Genomic DNA, 16,635 nt, shown 5'->3' with positions numbered 1-16,635 from the left:
TTGGTTAATGCCAACGACCCCTGGTGGTCCCGGGCTGGGAGCTGGGGAAGGTCAGTGAAGGGCAGAGGCTGGATTGCTAATGGTTTGCTGAGGAAGAAAAAAAGAAAAGGGTCTCTGAGTTTCTGGAATAAGTGAAGTCTCAGGAAAGAGTCAACCCTCAGGGCCTGGGACCAAAGGGAAAATTAAGGAGTGTGTCGAGCGGATTACCCCCCAGCTTTAGGTTTCTAATCATGATTCTCCCACAGTTTGATTTTCTTTCCAACCAAGGTATGGCTAATATTTTGAGTCCCAAGGAGATAGGCTCTACACGGGGATCCCAGAGATGGCATTATGACAGCACAGAACAAGGACATTACTGAGCCCTGGCGGCCCTTTCCACTTCCCCTTAGAGCCTCGCTACTCAAAGTACACTCTGCAGACCAGCAGTGTCAGCCTCTCCCCTCACCCGGGAGCCCAGTGGAAATGCAGAGCTCCAGCCCCACCTCAGACCTGCCCACTCAGAATCTGCATTTTACCAAGGCCTCCAGGTAACTCCCATGCATATTACAGTTTGAGACACACTCCTTGGAGAGACAGATGTACCAAGGTATAAAGGAAAGAGTTAGGCTCATTCCCTCCCACGTGTATATAAATTACATCTTTTATTAACTAACACGTGGTAAGAATAACTCACAGAACTTCAGAAAGAGCTACAGCAATATGAACTGTGTAGGTAGCAGAAAGGGAGATACCAAAGTAACCTACTGCCTCTCCTCCCCAGGCCTCTGATGTTCTACTGGAGTGTTTTGCAAAGTAAGATCCAGTGGGCTGCTGGCATCTGGAACAGCTAGGCTGCTGCTTCAAAGTTCAGATTCTAGGGCCCCGTGGAAAATCTTCCAACCGAATTTCCAGGGCTGGAAGCCAGAAACTGCCATGTTAGCAAGCTTCCCTAGGTGATACATGCTAAAATTTAAGAATGACTCTCCCTGTTTCCTCTGAGACCTAAGGGATGATTGGTACAGATTTCTCTTCCTCAGGAGTGAAAGGGAATTGCTGGCACGCCTAGATCCATTGTGGGGAGATGGCCTTAGAAGTAAGACCAAGTGACTTGAATAACATTGTGGCCCTTGTCTCTTTCCACCTTGTGTAGGAGAGCATCTGTATAATTCCTTGAAGAGGTGTGGATGCTACAGAGCTTGAGGGCAAGGCTGCTGTTCTTGGAGCTGCCAGTATCACTTAGGCACAAGGCTCAAGCAGTCCTGATCCCTGGGATCCCAAACTCCAGGGTGACTCCAGCAGCACAAGCTGAGAGGCCTTTGGACACACTTCACCGTCTGATTTATTTTTAAAAATTTCAAAAGATCAAGGGGAAATTATGGGTCATGGTGGTGGGGCTTCAGTGGGGTGACAATGACATCCACCCCCAGCCTAAAAGAGATATCCCTTCCTCTTAACCACAGGGGAACTAAAAGGAACTGCCAATGTTTTCCCCGGCTGGGCGAGCACATCGCTAGTTCACCAGTCAGGTACTAGTATGGGAAAATCTCTTGATACTGGAGCAGGCTTTAATGGACTTTTTACAAGTCCTCATACCATGCCTGAAAAATGGTGTCTCTGTGCTTAGGTGTGGTTTGGGGTGTCTCGGGAATATTTGCTCATTTCTGGGTAAAACTGCCAGTTGTCTGAGGTTTGGAGGTGCCTTGTTAATCAGGGAATGACATCAACTGAAGTTGTCACTCTAATTGTTTACAGAATTAAAAGTCACACTGAAGAATTCCTTAGGCAAGAAGCATGTAGCCTAATATGAAACAGCTTGGTCCTGGCGCGTGCCAGACTCTGGGGCCAAAGGGAAGCTCAGAAGCGGTAATTCAGACATTGTTCCCACATGACTAGGACTTGGGAGCCCTGGGTTCCAGTTCCAGCAAGGCCATGGACCTGGGATTCCCAAACTCCTCAGGAAATCCTAGTCACGTCCCATCTTAGCTTCTCCACCTGTAAATGAAAGGGAAAATCTGGTCTCCTCTAAGGTCTCATGTGGGTCTAAGACTCCAGATACCAGAAAGTTTTCAAATTTTAGTTGGTAATTTTAACATTGAATTGGCCGGAGGGGAAAGAGCATCTGACACCAAAAACACGGACAAGAAAACATGGCAGATTGAAAAACACATTCTTGTAGAACAAGTATTTAACCTTCTCTCTGATCTGCAACGTACACAGCCAGGAGAACCACTTCTGGAAGTTATTCACGGCAGCAGATGTGAATGTGGGCTGGGGTGAGGGCAGCCTGCGGGGCCTCGCAGCTGCTCCTCCGGCCTCCCAGGGCCCAGTTACATTTGAAAGCTATTTTTAAACTGGGACCAGAAGACATCACTGAAAAAATACAAGATGGGGGGATGTGTGCAGTGGAAGAGAGTGAGGGAAGTATCATCGGGGAGAAAAAGTCACAACGCACATGGTCATTGAATAATTGAGTGATTTTAGTCAAGTGAATATTGATACATGGCAGGAAAAGCATGAAAATAAAATGAACACATACGGGAATGACTATTAACATAAGTGATAACATCAAAACATCTGGTAAAATGCAGTTAAAAAAACAACACAAACGAAATGGAATGTAAAACATTTTCACAGTATTCAAAGCTTTTGTAAAAGATTTAGACTCTAAAAGAGGAGTGCTACAAGAAGGAACTAGAGGCAAGGGCAATTTCGTCTGTGTCCACATATCTGCTGGTGGCAGGTCACAATGGCCAGTGCAGGTTCCACAGAGTTACCTAAGGTGCACTTCTAAACCACATCGTCTGGCCCCACCCCATCTGTGGCGCTCCCACAGAGCGACTGCTCAGGTGGTGTCGGAGGAGAAGGCAGAGTCTAGGTGCGGGCAGTGGGGTGTCTGTAATTTCCGGATCCAAAGGAAAACAGGAGCTCTCACTGGATTCTGCCTTAGGGAGACCTTGGTGCTAGTTCACCGCACCAAGAGCCAAGGGTTACACAGGATATTCCAAAAGTAAAGTGTTCTTAGAATTCTCACCTCACTTTCTATCTTCTAAGATAACGACTACTGCTCTTCAAAGATTTAGCCGAGTTCTGCCAATGACCTCACCGGATTCTACCCAGAATGATTATTCTAAATCTTTACAAATACGACCTTTGCACTAGCAATAATTACCAAATCACATACAGATCTCCGCTTTGGAAATCAAGGACAAAGCAATGAGTCTGCACATTGGTTTTGTGATATCCTTTGTTGAGAAAAACAAAGCTTTGTGATAAAAATGCAGCTTTGTGCCCTGAAACTGCTAGAGTGCAGGAGACGAAGCTGGTGTGTCTCAAGTCCACAGTGAAACTCCAGGTCCAGGGGCTCCGTGGTTGGGGTAAAGCTGCAGCTGCAATTCACATTTCCAACTGATTTTCAATCTTTCTGAAAACGTCACTTCCTGCCTGAGAATTCCCATTTAGAGAGTTGCTCAGCATGGCCGCCTCTCTGCCATGTCTTTCTGCGTAACTGCCAGTACCCCACATCAACCCCTCCCCTCAGGCCCCGGCCTGGGACAGAGGGCCCTGTGGCAGGGTGCACTCTGTCCAACGAGCAGATACACATGAGCACTGAGCTCTCGAGTTAATCGACCGAAACTAAGACCCAGATCCAGGCGCCCATGAAATCACTCTGAATTTCAGTTGACAATATGAAAGTGGAATATTTCTAATTAACTAATATACATACATTTTTTAAAAATCATCCAAAATTACAGGCAAATCACTGAAGATCCCCAACACTTTATGATTAAAGGGCAGAGAGAACCAAAAAACGTGTTAAAATGATGGGCTCACTAATTGTGAGAAGTTAATTGTATCAGGATAACCCTCAGGCAGGTAATGAAGCTGGCAGGCTGATTTTCAGACTGGAGTCTTAGGAAGTTAACAGAATCTTCCACTGTTTCCGCGTCAGGCTGGGGCCAGAGGTGACACTTTCCAGCTTCACTGTGGCATCCGGGCTGGGTATAAACACTCGCCCAGAGGGACAGTCACTAAAGTCCTCTAGATGTTACAGAGAATTAAGAATCCGGCTCGGGCAAGAAATTAACATTAATTTTTTAGAATTACTTCCTATACTACACATTGAACAGGGGAGCAAAGTTGCGTAAGTGAACAGGTTTATGTGCATGGCTCACTAACCACGAGGGCTTTGAGAAATACTCAGGGCACTGGGGAACTGCAGGCATGTTCTGCCTTTGGAACTCTCTCCTTGGATGGGGACACTTGTAGCTCAACTTTCCCTCTGCAGAAATGAAAAAAAGATTTTTTTTTTAAGTGCAGGAGAACAGGCAGGAAGGCTGCTCTGAGTTGCTTTGATCTAAAGGCAATGAAGTTAAAGGAATCCATTTCTTCACAGGAAAGAAAAGAAGGGGAAGCACTGTGAGTTTTGATTAGCATTGTGTTGGGTCCAGGGCAGCCCCGAACTCCTCAGCAACGAGGACCACACAGCTACGCCACCAGGCGTGTCCACCTCCCACCCAAAACGCCTAATGAGAGAACAGCTCTGCTAGAAGGCAGCCTTGCAGGCACCAGAGACCTTGGTCTTAGTTACACCTTTCAAACGCTCAGTGTAGACTTTCTCTAAAACCTTGAAAAGTAAGTGGGGTTTTTTGTTGTTGTTCTTTAAAAAAATATGTGAAATGAACAAACAGATGAAATTAGAATACTAAGCTTTTCACCCAATTACAATTCACCCTGACTAGCAATTTGCTGGACTGTTCTAAACTTTTTTCTTTTTTTCTTCTTTAACTATGTTTTCTGAAAACCACTAATGGTTGCCTCTTGGTCTGAAAGTCATCCTCTCTCTCATGCTGTGGGTTTGCTGCCCGCCGTGTTTCTTTCCCCTCACACAAAGGCAGGCGCGTGCCGCCCTGCCAATGCCTGGAGATTAGATCATGCATGGAGCTGATGTTAACTGCCACTTACAGGGCCCCCAAGACTGGCTGATTGTATCGAGAGACAGCCATGAGGAAGGCAGGGCAGCACGACCACCCCACTGTCCCTCTGACACTCTACTTGCACTTTGCTTCCCTGCACCCATGACTTTCCAGAACTGATCTTAGGTTGTAAGCATGGTGCGTGTGTTTCTGTCTAAAGGAGACAGAAAGAGAAATTACTCTGGAACTGAAAGCAACGTGTCTTACCCATAGTCAGAATTTTCTAGTTCCAAAGGCATAGATTAGCTGATCCACAAGCAATTCGTATTGACAAAGAAAGTTGCAGAATTTCATTTTTGCTGCTCTCACTTTCTGCCAATCCCCTTTGTTTGCCAGCAACATTTTCTTTTCTAGTGACTGTGTCTCTGGTCGAAATGGTTTTGCACCTCCTTTTACTGAGTAACATGCTGTTCCACACTGCAGATCTTAAGAGGCTTCCTAATCTAACCGGTTTTCTTTACCTGGGCGTGCGGCTTTAAATACTGGCTGGACTGGGGTCTGGAGTGCGGCTATGGGGGGGAAGGAGTGGGACAGTGCAAGAGGGAAGCCAACTGGATTACAAGGTCCCCTGGCAACAGGAAGAGCAGTGAGTGTGAACCACTGCAGTTCCAGGAGGTCTGCTCAGCCCCCACCCTCACCCCAACCCACGGCTCCCTCCCCAACCTGCCCGTGAGAATCACTTAAAGACTGACTGAAAAGTGGGACATTCATGATTTTTCATTTTCTTCATGAAGTTCTTGAATTCCTTGTTTTTCTTGTCCCACTTGTGGATTGCCGTCAGCAAGTACTGGCTCTTCACTTTGCGGCCCATGATGAGAAAATTGTGGCTGAGGTTGTCCAGCTGGTGGCAGGGGCAGTCGGCCCCATTCTTCAGGTACAGGACGAGCTTCTTCAGTTCCTTCTTCTTGATGGGCCCCAACTTCAGGGGCTTCTTCTTCTTGGGGACAATCTTTTTGTCACCATTTTCTTTTTTCACTTCTTTTATTTTCATCCTCAGTGCTAGAGATGGGGAGGGGAGGGCGGGGAAAGGAGAGAAGGGAGAGAGAAAGCATTTTAGAACACAGCTTTTCATCTAAAACAATAACCCACATTTATGGCTGAAGAGGAGGATGAAATGAAAGGCAAACAGCAAGTAAAAGAAGGAGGCAGCTTTATAGGTAAGAACCAAGGTCTCCATTAATCTTTATGTACTGATTCTACCCCCTAGTTTTGTGGTGTCTAATAGTTGCCATGGAGTGCCACGAGACTGTCAAATAAATTTTCAAAACCAAATTGTATTTCACTTTTTAAAAACTCAGTGACTCAGAACATCATACAATGCTTTAAGAGAAGGGGATCATAGGATCCAATATAATCTATATAATCGAATGCTATAGACCTCAGCACTAAAAGAAAAAACTTACCCTGAGGTTTTTTTTGTTTTAAGAAAAAGTTATTGATTTAGTTTTTTAACATCAAAAGGTCCTAAAATTCCTTGAAAGTTGGGCCCTGGAAATAAGAAAGGCAGAACCTATGTGTGCACACTCGGCAAGGGGAAGTTCAAGGGCGATGCAACTTGTCGTGCTTGTCAAACATCACTGTCCAACTTTCACACTGGAGAAATAGGGGTGCTGACCACGGGGCCTCTAGGGGGTTCTGACAGCAGGTACCGCTAGTGTTCCGTCAACCACTAATCAACCACCAATGGGCACCACTGATGTTCTAGCCACTGAGTAGACCCACACAGAACCAAACTCAACTCTGACTTCTTGACAGATCAGAGCAGTGAAGTCCCGACAGATAAACCCAGGTGCTGATCTCTCCTCATACCCGATATGGTACATGGGCTTCTGTTCTCAGCACAGCTCCCTGCAGAAAGGGAAAACCAGCCATCCACCAACTCTGCCTTCTCTTTTCTGTGTCTCTACAGACTGTGAGTTAATATTATTTTTTAACACATAGACCACATATTTTAATGATGGCTACGACAAAGTCTACTGATGAAGATAAATTAGTGCGGAGGCATTCTACATGCTGTAAACCCACTAAACAAATGGTGTCACTGTTACAATCAACTTCCCTCTAAGATGGGCCATCCCCAGATATTTCCAAAGGAGGTGGAAATCATTTTCTAGACGCTAGTCGCCAAATAATTTGTACATCCTCTGAATTCAAAATTACCAAGCCCCAAAGCTTCCACCCACACTCTCTGAAAAAAGGCTTGAATCTGAACTAAATAACAGTAACTAAGAATCATGAAAGCACAGGGCATGCCAGGAAGCGTGCTGAGTCTTCTCCATGTGTTTCCTCAGTTAAACCTGACAACTCTGTGAAGAAGGAACGGTTCTTTTCCCCATTTAACAGATGAGAAAGCTGAGGCATAAGGGGTTAAGTTTACTCGCCCAAAGGGGCTAATCCTAAAGTCAACCCAAGTCTGAACACGCACTTTTAATCACCATGCTGTCCGTGCTGACTCTGCAGCTGCAAAATTCTTTATAATGAACCCAAAATTTAGAGTACTGACTCAACGGACCAAGAAAATAGGGAGGAGGAGCTCAGACTCGCTTCCTCGTTTCACCTACATTTCAAAAAGACTTTACTTATGAAACGGGAGAAGAGGTCCTTCTGGTTGAAAGAGACGACTCTGGCAAAGGAAAAATTGCATTTGAGAAGGCTCTATTATTTAATATTTAGTTGATTAGAAGACACACCCTTGGCCAACCAACCCAAGAATAAGGAGGAGGGGAAAAAATTCCTAGGAACAAATCTTTAATGAATGCGTCAAAGTCAGTAAATTAAACACACCCCCACTGCTTTCTTTTTCTTACAAAAAGAGTTCCAGATCTTGCAGCCAACTTAACCCCATCTAATACCCTAGGCCTGGTACACCTTAGGAAATGCCTCACTCCCAAGGGTGGCAGAAGGTTCAGGAACTGGGCACCAAGCATCAGAATGCTCTTGCTGAGGATTGACACTGACCTCTCAGGCTGGTCCAGGCTTCCCAGCACCCATGGGAGTGGGGTGAGCACAGCTTCTCAAGGAGTTCCTCTCTAACTCTCCCCCGACCCTGAACCAGCCATTGCTCAGCACTTCTGACTATGCTTGACCCCCACCCCCACTGCAGACAGAGCACAGTGGGATCAGCAGGTGGGAGCGCAGCAGTGAATAGAAAGCAGCGGAAACCACCCCTCCAGGACCTCAGCCCAGACATGCCCAGACAGGCCCACACCTGCTTCAGCTTTCCTTGTTGGCTTACAACCTTGCACCTGGGGTTCACTTGAGAAAAGACTTCAGCTGTCCTAGTCTGCGGCTTGCTGAATGAGAAAGTTCTCAGTGAGGTTGAGTGGGGCACCTGCAAGAGGAGACTCCCCGCCCAGGCTGAGACAAACTCAAGTCTCCATCTCTCCTTTCCTTCTGCAAAACGGGGCAAATGGATTGCCGGAAAGCACTCATCAAAGAAAGGCAACCAAGAGCATTGGGGAGAGGCAAGGCAGGAAGGACAATTTTGCTCCTTTCACAAGACCCTCCAAGAAGTGGCCCCACAGGGTAAGATGAGTCCCAAGCTACCTCCCAAAGTCTAAGGCTGGGAACCAAGTGTAGCTATGGGAGCGATCAGTAACATCACAGGAGAGACAAATGCACGCCCAAGCTGACAATGCAAGCACACTCTTTTCTGCAGAGAAGGGAGCCATCATTTTCTGAGTCCCCACCACGCACCAGGCACTGTCTATGAGCACAGGATAGGAGCTCTGCGATGGCTCCTGATTTTACGCTCGCAGCAATCACGTTAAGAAGGATCGTTACTATTTATTACAATCAAGGAGAAGGTCTCAGGTTAAGCAATGACAACGTGAGGCCAGTTTGTAAGAGAGAGAATCAGGATTGGAACCCACATCTAACCCCAGAGACCACGCACGCTCTTTCCTACTCTACCATGACTGGGTTTAAAATGATATTGCTTCAATGGAAACTATTTCACTCTTTTGATTGTGTTGCTTTTAATCACAAGTCAAATCAAAAATTAATGTTCCTTTGCCATGACCGTGTAAAGGAATTTAGTTTACATAGGTGGGGGGACATCGAGGGGAGAGGGAAAATCCAATGATGGAAATATGTTATGCATTAGACTCTTTATTTCTTGCCATTTGGCTCCCTTTCTTTTCTGAGGTGGGGAGAGTAGGGAAGGAGGAGGCACATATGGCCAGAAATTACTAACATCCCTCCATCTTTCGAGGGTTTATTTTAGGGGTGCAGATTACCAACAATGTTTGGATAGACGATTAGCCGGCCGAGGTTGATTTCCCCGTGCCTGTGGAAATGTGTGCAACCTCCCACCACGCCACATCCAGGGGCTGCTGGGACGGGGGTGGGTGTCGCAGGAGTAGCCTGGGACTGATCACCACTTCCTCTCCCCCACCCAGCCCCCACCATGCGGACACTGCCCGGACCCCAGGGATTTCGCCCAGGGACTGTGTTCACAGTTTGCAGTGCAAATGGTGGTGGTGAACAGGGAGGAGAAGCCTCAGGAGGCGGCAGCTGGGGCGACAGCGGGTGCGCTGGATGGAGTACTGGGTCCTGCGTTCTCACTGTGTGACCACAAAATCTGGTTCCGAGGTCCCCAGGTCTCAGTTTTCTGTCTGTAAAGTGTCGAGTGCAGTCTGCCTGCCGTCCTGGCAGTACTACTGTCCAGTGGGCCCATGCTGGGCAATACTGGGAGCAGCCAAGCTCTTCTCCAGCACTAGCTCCACTCTGTGTTCCTTCTCTTCCCTCATCCCCCGACCTTCTCACCCTGGGAGATGAGGCTACACCGAGCTTGCGCCCCTGATCTCAGCTACCAGGAACAGGGACCCTGAACTAAAACAAAACAAAACAGAAACAAAACACTTCTGGGGTTTTTTTACCAACACTTAACATCCTCCCAGGGTAGAACATTATGCCCACCTCTCACCTTGCTGGTCACTGCCGGCAAGAATGTAGAGATGCAGAAACTGAAAACCCAAAACTTAAGGCTGCCATTAGGGGCTGTCTGCATCTGTCTCAACAACCTTACAATCAATAACCCCTTATGTCCAGGTAGACCCTTAAAGCTCCATTCCACATTCAGTCACCTGAACCATAATCTTTGCTCAGAAATTACAGTCCCTTGGTGGCCTCCCCAGGAGGCTTGGCCATATTTCTGAGGCTGAAATGAGAACGGGAAACACGTTACACTCATCCCAAAACCACCCTCTCTTCAAAACCATCTCCTCCTGACCGTCTTCCAATTACCTGGACAGGTGCTTGGATGTGAGGCAATCATCAGCCAAGGACCAGTCATTTATACAACCAATAATGTGGAGGGGCTGCGGGAATGCAAGGAGGATCTGACGGGGAAGGTGGAGGGGGGCTAAGGTGGTAATCAGATTGTGAGTCACCTGACTACAGGTCATAGTTACAGTGAAGAGTCAAGTACAGAGAAAAGAAGAGAATGAGGGACCCCAGAGAGCACCTTCCTCAGGAGGGGGAGAAGACTTACCATAAAAGTCATCAGAGGCACAGATGGAAAACCAGCCGGCCAGGTGTCTCAGGGAGCACAGGCGGGAGGCATTTCAAATGGAGGAAATGCTCCTCAGCCCCCAAGGCTGCAGAGTTTAAGAATGAGTGTGAGACTAGATCACTGGACTTGGCGATTCGGGGGCCACTGATGACCTGTGGGAGGCCAGGATCCCAAAGGGCGAGTGGGATGGGAAGGGAAAAGACAAGGTATGCCCAAGTTTCTGGAATGCTTGTGAAGAGTTACCAATGGCCACTTCTAGTCAAACATATTTGACTGAGCACAGACAATCACTTCTACTCCTTTCTGAAGTCAGTTTAAAATTATAGGAAAAAAAAGAAGTTATAAACACATGCAAGAAAACAAGAACATACCAACATTTAGCGCAAGAGAAAGCAAATGGACTGTGGAACCTGGCTCCACAGGGAGAAGAAAAGCTGAAACCTGGCTGCTGGCAGATAGGGATACCAGGAAGAAACGGGCTGACCCACACTGCAGGACTCAGAAGTGCTCACGAATTGGGGCCAGTGGGCACTTCTGAACTCCACTACAGAGACTGTATTAAACAGAGGAATTGGTAAAAAATCTGTATAAGAACACTCAGATCCACTATGCTGGGCCATAAAGCCAGGTGACTGGGCCTCAGCACCTCCAGCAGCAGCCAAGAGGTTTATTCTATACAGAAGATTTGAACCTTCGCTGGGCTTCACTACAGCAGTCTACCTAGCAAACAGTGAGACCCTCAGGCCTTAGGACACTACATTTACATCCCCCACTGAAGGGACTGAAGAGTTTCTAGCTAAAGAAACTAGGAGCCCCAAAGCGAAGACCTACAGCTCCCCCCAACAAAACTCTAAAATGAGGCCCAACAAATCACAGGCCACGCAAATACACAAAGAGCTTCCAGTGTAAGGCTTCACTCTTAAATTCAAATGGCCAGCCAAGGATCAGCAGGCATTTCAGGAAATTCTCTAAATGTGAAAACAGAGACCAAAACATACAAAACAAACAGATAAAAAGAATTCAGAGATAACAGAGACAAGGTAAGGAACATAAAAACCTTTTCACAAAGATAATATTAGCTAAGATACTGCATTCATAAAACCAGAACAGAAAGCTATTAAAAGGAATGTTCAGAGAACAGAAAGAGTATTTGGGAATTTAAAATGTAAAAGCAGAAGTAAAGAATGCAATACAAATGCTTTAAGATAAGGTGGGAAACTTTTCTGGAAAGCTGAACAAAATGATAAAAAAATGGGAAATAGGAGGAAGAAAGATAAGATATAGAATCAACCCAGGAGTTTCAACATCTGAGCAAGAGAGAACCAAGTAAAAGAAGGAGAAAATACCAAAGAAATAATACACGAAAATTTTCCAGAAATCAAGGCGATGAGTTCACAGATTAAATGGTGCCCAGTTCAATGAGTCAAGGATAAAGGGATAAAGAGAACTTTTAAAATCCTCTAGAGAAAAAGGAAGCATACATCTAGAAAAAGCATCAGGCATCAGAATGGCACTGGACTCATCGACAGCAACACTAGAAGCTGGAAGATAATGGACCAGTGCCTTTAAAATCACCAGATTCCACACTGGGCCAAACCATCAGTGTGTGAGAGTAGAATAAAGACATCTTCAGACGTTCAAAGGTTAAAAAAGTTATCTTCCATATATCTTTTCTTTTTTTTATTTTATTGAGGTCATGTTGGTTTAAAACATGGTATAAATTTCAGGTGTACATCATGATATTTCAGCTTTTGTATAGACTACCTTGTGTTCAACACCAAAAGTGTAGTTTCCATGCATCACTGTACAAATGTGCCCCTTTACGCCTTCTGCTCTCCCCCTGCCCCCTTCCCCTCTGGTAACCACCAATGTGTTCTCCGTATCCATGTGTTTATTATTTGTTTGTTTATCTTCCACATATAAGTGAAATCACACAGTATTCGACTTTCTCCATCTGACTTATTTCACTTAGCATAATACCCTCAAGGTCCATCCATGTTGTCACAAATGGCACGATTTCGTCTTTTTTATGGCTAAGGAGCATTCCATTGTGTAGATATACCACATCTTCCCATGTATCTTTTCTTAGAAAACTACTCCATGATGTGCTCTACAAAAATGCAGAACAAGACACAGGAAACCAAACATCTAACACAAGATAAAAGCAATGGAAATCTTAAAACAGTTTTTCCAGAACAACTGTAAAGCTCAACTGGTCCAGACTGAACTGGGAGAAAGAAGGCTTAGCAGACTACCTGATGCATGCCTGCAGTAAAGTTTGGGGCTGAATTCATAAAATAAAAATATAAGGAACTGGGAAAATAACACGAGGCAATTACTATCTCAAGGGAAAACAAAAAGGTGTACAATAAAGGAAATATAAATGTAGTACACTACATGGCTCAGCTGCAAACAATATTTACATAATTATAATAAACATCGAGTATTAATTTAACCAAAAGTGCAATATAACCATATTGGAAAAAATGGGGAGAAATGAGGATATACTATCAGACAGATAAATCCTTATCTTCAATAACAGAAAATCAATAAATAATGTCTAAACATTAAAATTAAGAATTTAATCAAAAATTAAAATTAATGTCTAAAAATTCAAATTAAGAAATAATGTCTAGGGGCCAGCCCAGTGGTGCAGCGGTGAAGTTCACATGCTCCGCTTCAGTGGCCCAGGGTTCACAGGTTCGGAACCCCAGGCATGGAGCTACGCACCACTTATCAAGCCATGCTGTCGCAGGCGTCCCACATACAAAGTAGAGGAAGATGTTAGCTCAGGACCAATCTTCCTCAGCAAAAAGAGGAGGGTTGGCAGTGGATGTTAGCTCAGGGCTAATCTTCCTCCAAAAAAAAAGTCTAAAAATTGAAATTAAAATTAAGAAATAAGAGTAAGACAGATAAATCTTTATTTTTAATAATCAATAAGTAATGTCTAAAAATTAAAATTAAGTACGTAATTTATTTACTCCATTTTGCTAAATATCACAAGAAATAACTAAAGTAGTTAAAAATTATTACTTCTGGGTTGTAGGAACTAGCAGTGGGAAGGCATGGGGCAGAGGACTGCAGGTTTTTTTTGTTAAAAGCCTTTCATACTATTTGAATTTTTTTAACTGCATTTGTTTTGAAGCAAAAAACAAATTTTAAAAAAGCTTATAGTCTAGTAAAGAACTTATATGCATATAAAACATAAATGAATAACAAAATATGAGATCTTAGGAGAAAGTCAAAGATTGCGTTTCCAGGTCCTGCACTCTCCACGCCACAGGGGCAGCCTGGCGTGTTAGGGCTTCTTAAAGCTTTTGTCTGAGTAAGAATTCTGCTTCTTCAACCGTTTATTGGGGAGTAAACCTAGTTATCGAACAGTAAACCCAGTTCAACTGATGCTCAGAAGTAACTTCCCAAGGTCACACAGCCGGGGGTTTCCACGCTGTGCCGAGAACCCGCTGCCCTGCATCTCCACCCAGAGCTCCTTGCCTTATTCCACAGTCCCTCCGAGCAGGGAGCAGGAAAAGGGGAGGGGGTGAACGGGGGTGGGGGTCCTGGCAGACTCTGGGGACGATAAGGCAAGCACCTGGATACACCTTCTCCAATAGGCGCTAAAGACAGATCACCCTGGGACAGACCACACACCCCGATTCCTGGTGGCTCACTTTTTCCCCAAATTACTTCCTCTTGCAGAGAGGGCTGAAGTTCCCAAGTGGGTAATTTGAGGAGCAGGGAGGAAAGATTGGCAAATTATTTACAAGGTGGCAGGTTACCAGCCCTTGGATCAGGATGGGTCCACAGATGGGCACGCAGTGCGTCAGCCCTCTGGGCTCAGCGTACCCCCTCCTCCCACACAGAGCCTCCAGATGAAAACGCCTCTCCAGATAGCAAGACCTCACTAAGCAGTCAGGACAGAGGACCTGCTGTTCTCCTTCCCGGCCCCACGTTTGTGAAGCTCTCTGCGGGGGGGCGCCCGCGAGGCAAGAGCGCCATCCCCAAATCCAACTGTGCAAATGAGATTTGGTAGGAGCGCTGGGTGAGGGTTTGGCTGTGAGAAAGTACAGCCTCCTTCCAGCACTCAGCAGAGGGTCTGGGCACCATGGCAAGCTGGCTTTGAGGCATTAGGGCCCCAATGAGTCCGACGACAAAGGCCCTTCAATGGCAGCTTAACAGACCTCTCTGTTCCCAGCAGGAGCCAGTGTTTGGCATCATTAATTCGTTCAACAAAGAAAGGAGCTTGCACTTGGTCACAATAACTCAGACTCTCTCCCCTGACCACAAACCACACTCCGCATACTTACATGCATTTACTGACTATGGGACATACGTTAAAAAAAAAAAAAAGGCAAAACCAAAACGAAAACCAAAAAAAAAAAAGATTGAAAGCAGCTTTCTTTTTTTTCTCATTTACAAAAAACAGCAGATGTAGAAAATGCTCCTAAGGGAATTATTCGGGGCAAATTATTTAATTGAAGTTGTCTTGTTTTCTGGATCCCAGATCTCCTGGGGAGGTTGGGTGGCGGTCAGGCAGGAGAGTAGAGTTTGCGACTTCACAGGCCCCTCCCCAACACACTCATGGGCCCTCACACACAGCACAGCAGCACCGATGTCAGCCATCCAGAATCCTGCTGCCTAATTGCTTGATTTCATGGATCGTGTTAAATCCTTAGATTTAGGCTAATGGTGCAAAATGAAAACCCCACTTTGAGAGTGAGGAGCTGCCTGGTGTGGTTTTATTTTGGAAGATGTGTGCACTGGCGGCCCTGGCAGCACGGGCGTGCGCTCGGATTGGGACAAAGAAGAGCTCTGGCCTCTCTTCCCAATAGGCACAAATCCCGCCTCCCGCCTCCCTGAGCAGGAAGCAGAGAATAGGAGAATCGCTTAAATAAAGTCAATCATTAGGATTGATTGAAACTTGGCTCCAAGCCCTGGCAAACTTGCCAAGGCAAACAGTTTTTCTTGCTGCGGGGTCTCTGGTTTCCTTTCCTCTCCATTCCACCTCCCAGTGTTTGCCCAAATGCCACGCTGGAGTGTGGAATGGTCTCTTGGAAGGAAAAAGATGGGGAGCAGGTTTCAGAACCAAGGAACTGGAAAAGCCATGAACTAGCCCTAGCTCTGAGAGATGCTTAAGAGAGGGGTCTTCAAACTTTAAGGTCATCCAAGTCACCTGGAGGACTTGCTAAACCCGCAGATTGCTGAGCCACACCCAGAGTTCCTGATTCAGCAGCAAGGGGATGAGGCGCAAGAATTTGCATTTCTAACAAGCTCCCAAGTGACGCTGATGCTGCTGATCTGGGGACCACACTTGCAAACCACTGGTTCAAAGGGCCTGAGGGTGGGGATGGGGTGGGCTTTTTGATCTGTCACGATGGTTATTCACAGCGGTGCGTTTTGAGGATTCTTTCCTGGATCCCTTTCTAAACGTCCCAGGAGCCCAAGGCAGCCCTCCAAACCCCCTGAAGCTCAGGCTGAAGGCAGCACGACAAACATGGGCATGGCCAAGACCCGGCTGACCTTGGGCAAGCTGGTCTAGCGCCATTTTAAGAATCGCCGAGGTCTCTGGGGCCCATCCCTCTGAGGTGGATTCTTGCAAAATCAAGAAAACAAAGCAAGAGGCGGCACATTTCAGAGGAAAGGACTCTCCAGAAGGAATTTCTGCCTCTTCCACCTCAGTCAGGACTGTCCCTTGTTGTGGGTATTCTTTTTATCCAGTTTTCAGTTTTCTCTCCAGGATAATTTTTCCAAGAATAGTTGTAACCTGGTTATGTTTGTGGGAGGAGGTGAGTTCAGAGTCTGCCTATGCCGCCATCTTGACGAGATCTCCCTCAGAGCAAAGGACTCTAAGTCCAGAGTCAGCAGACTCCAGCTGCTGGTTCAGACTCCATGACTAACTCTTCACACAAACTTGGGTAAATCGCTTTACTTCTCTGGTCTCCGTGTAGCCATTTGAACCAGTTATAATCTCAATTTCCATTCCAGCACTGGCAATCTTTCTAAATCTTATTTTCTTTCTCTGTCTTAAAATCCAATATAGAAATTCTAACCATCCAAGGGAAAGCATCCCCTATCTCAGATGGTAGGTGCTGCCCTCGCCCGCTCACACCACCCAGGGACGTTGCTTACACTGTCCAGAGTCCAGGCCTACAGCAAACACAATGGCATGAG

The 16,635-nt window shown here is 45.9% G+C and overlaps 1 protein-coding gene across 1 annotated transcript in view; it reads right to left on the bottom strand.

Moving 5' to 3' along the window:
* Positions 1-2,438: 2,438 nt before the first annotated feature.
* Positions 2,439-16,635, bottom strand: part of SFRP1 (secreted frizzled related protein 1) — a 45,839-nt gene continuing 31,642 nt past the window's right edge. Inside the window, exon 3 of the mRNA XM_023630936.2 lies at positions 2,439-5,951. Within this exon, the coding sequence (XP_023486704.1) occupies positions 5,629-5,951 (323 nt within the window). The 3' untranslated portion in view covers positions 2,439-5,628. The remainder of the gene's footprint in view (positions 5,952-16,635) is intronic.

The sequence above is a fragment of the Equus caballus genome, chromosome 27 (genome assembly GCF_041296265.1).
Source record: "Equus caballus isolate H_3958 breed thoroughbred chromosome 27, TB-T2T, whole genome shotgun sequence".
Lineage (NCBI taxonomy): Eukaryota > Metazoa > Chordata > Mammalia > Perissodactyla > Equidae > Equus > Equus caballus.
The sequence above is the reverse complement of the archived record's forward strand: the minus strand, read 5'-3'. Positions and strand labels throughout refer to the sequence as shown.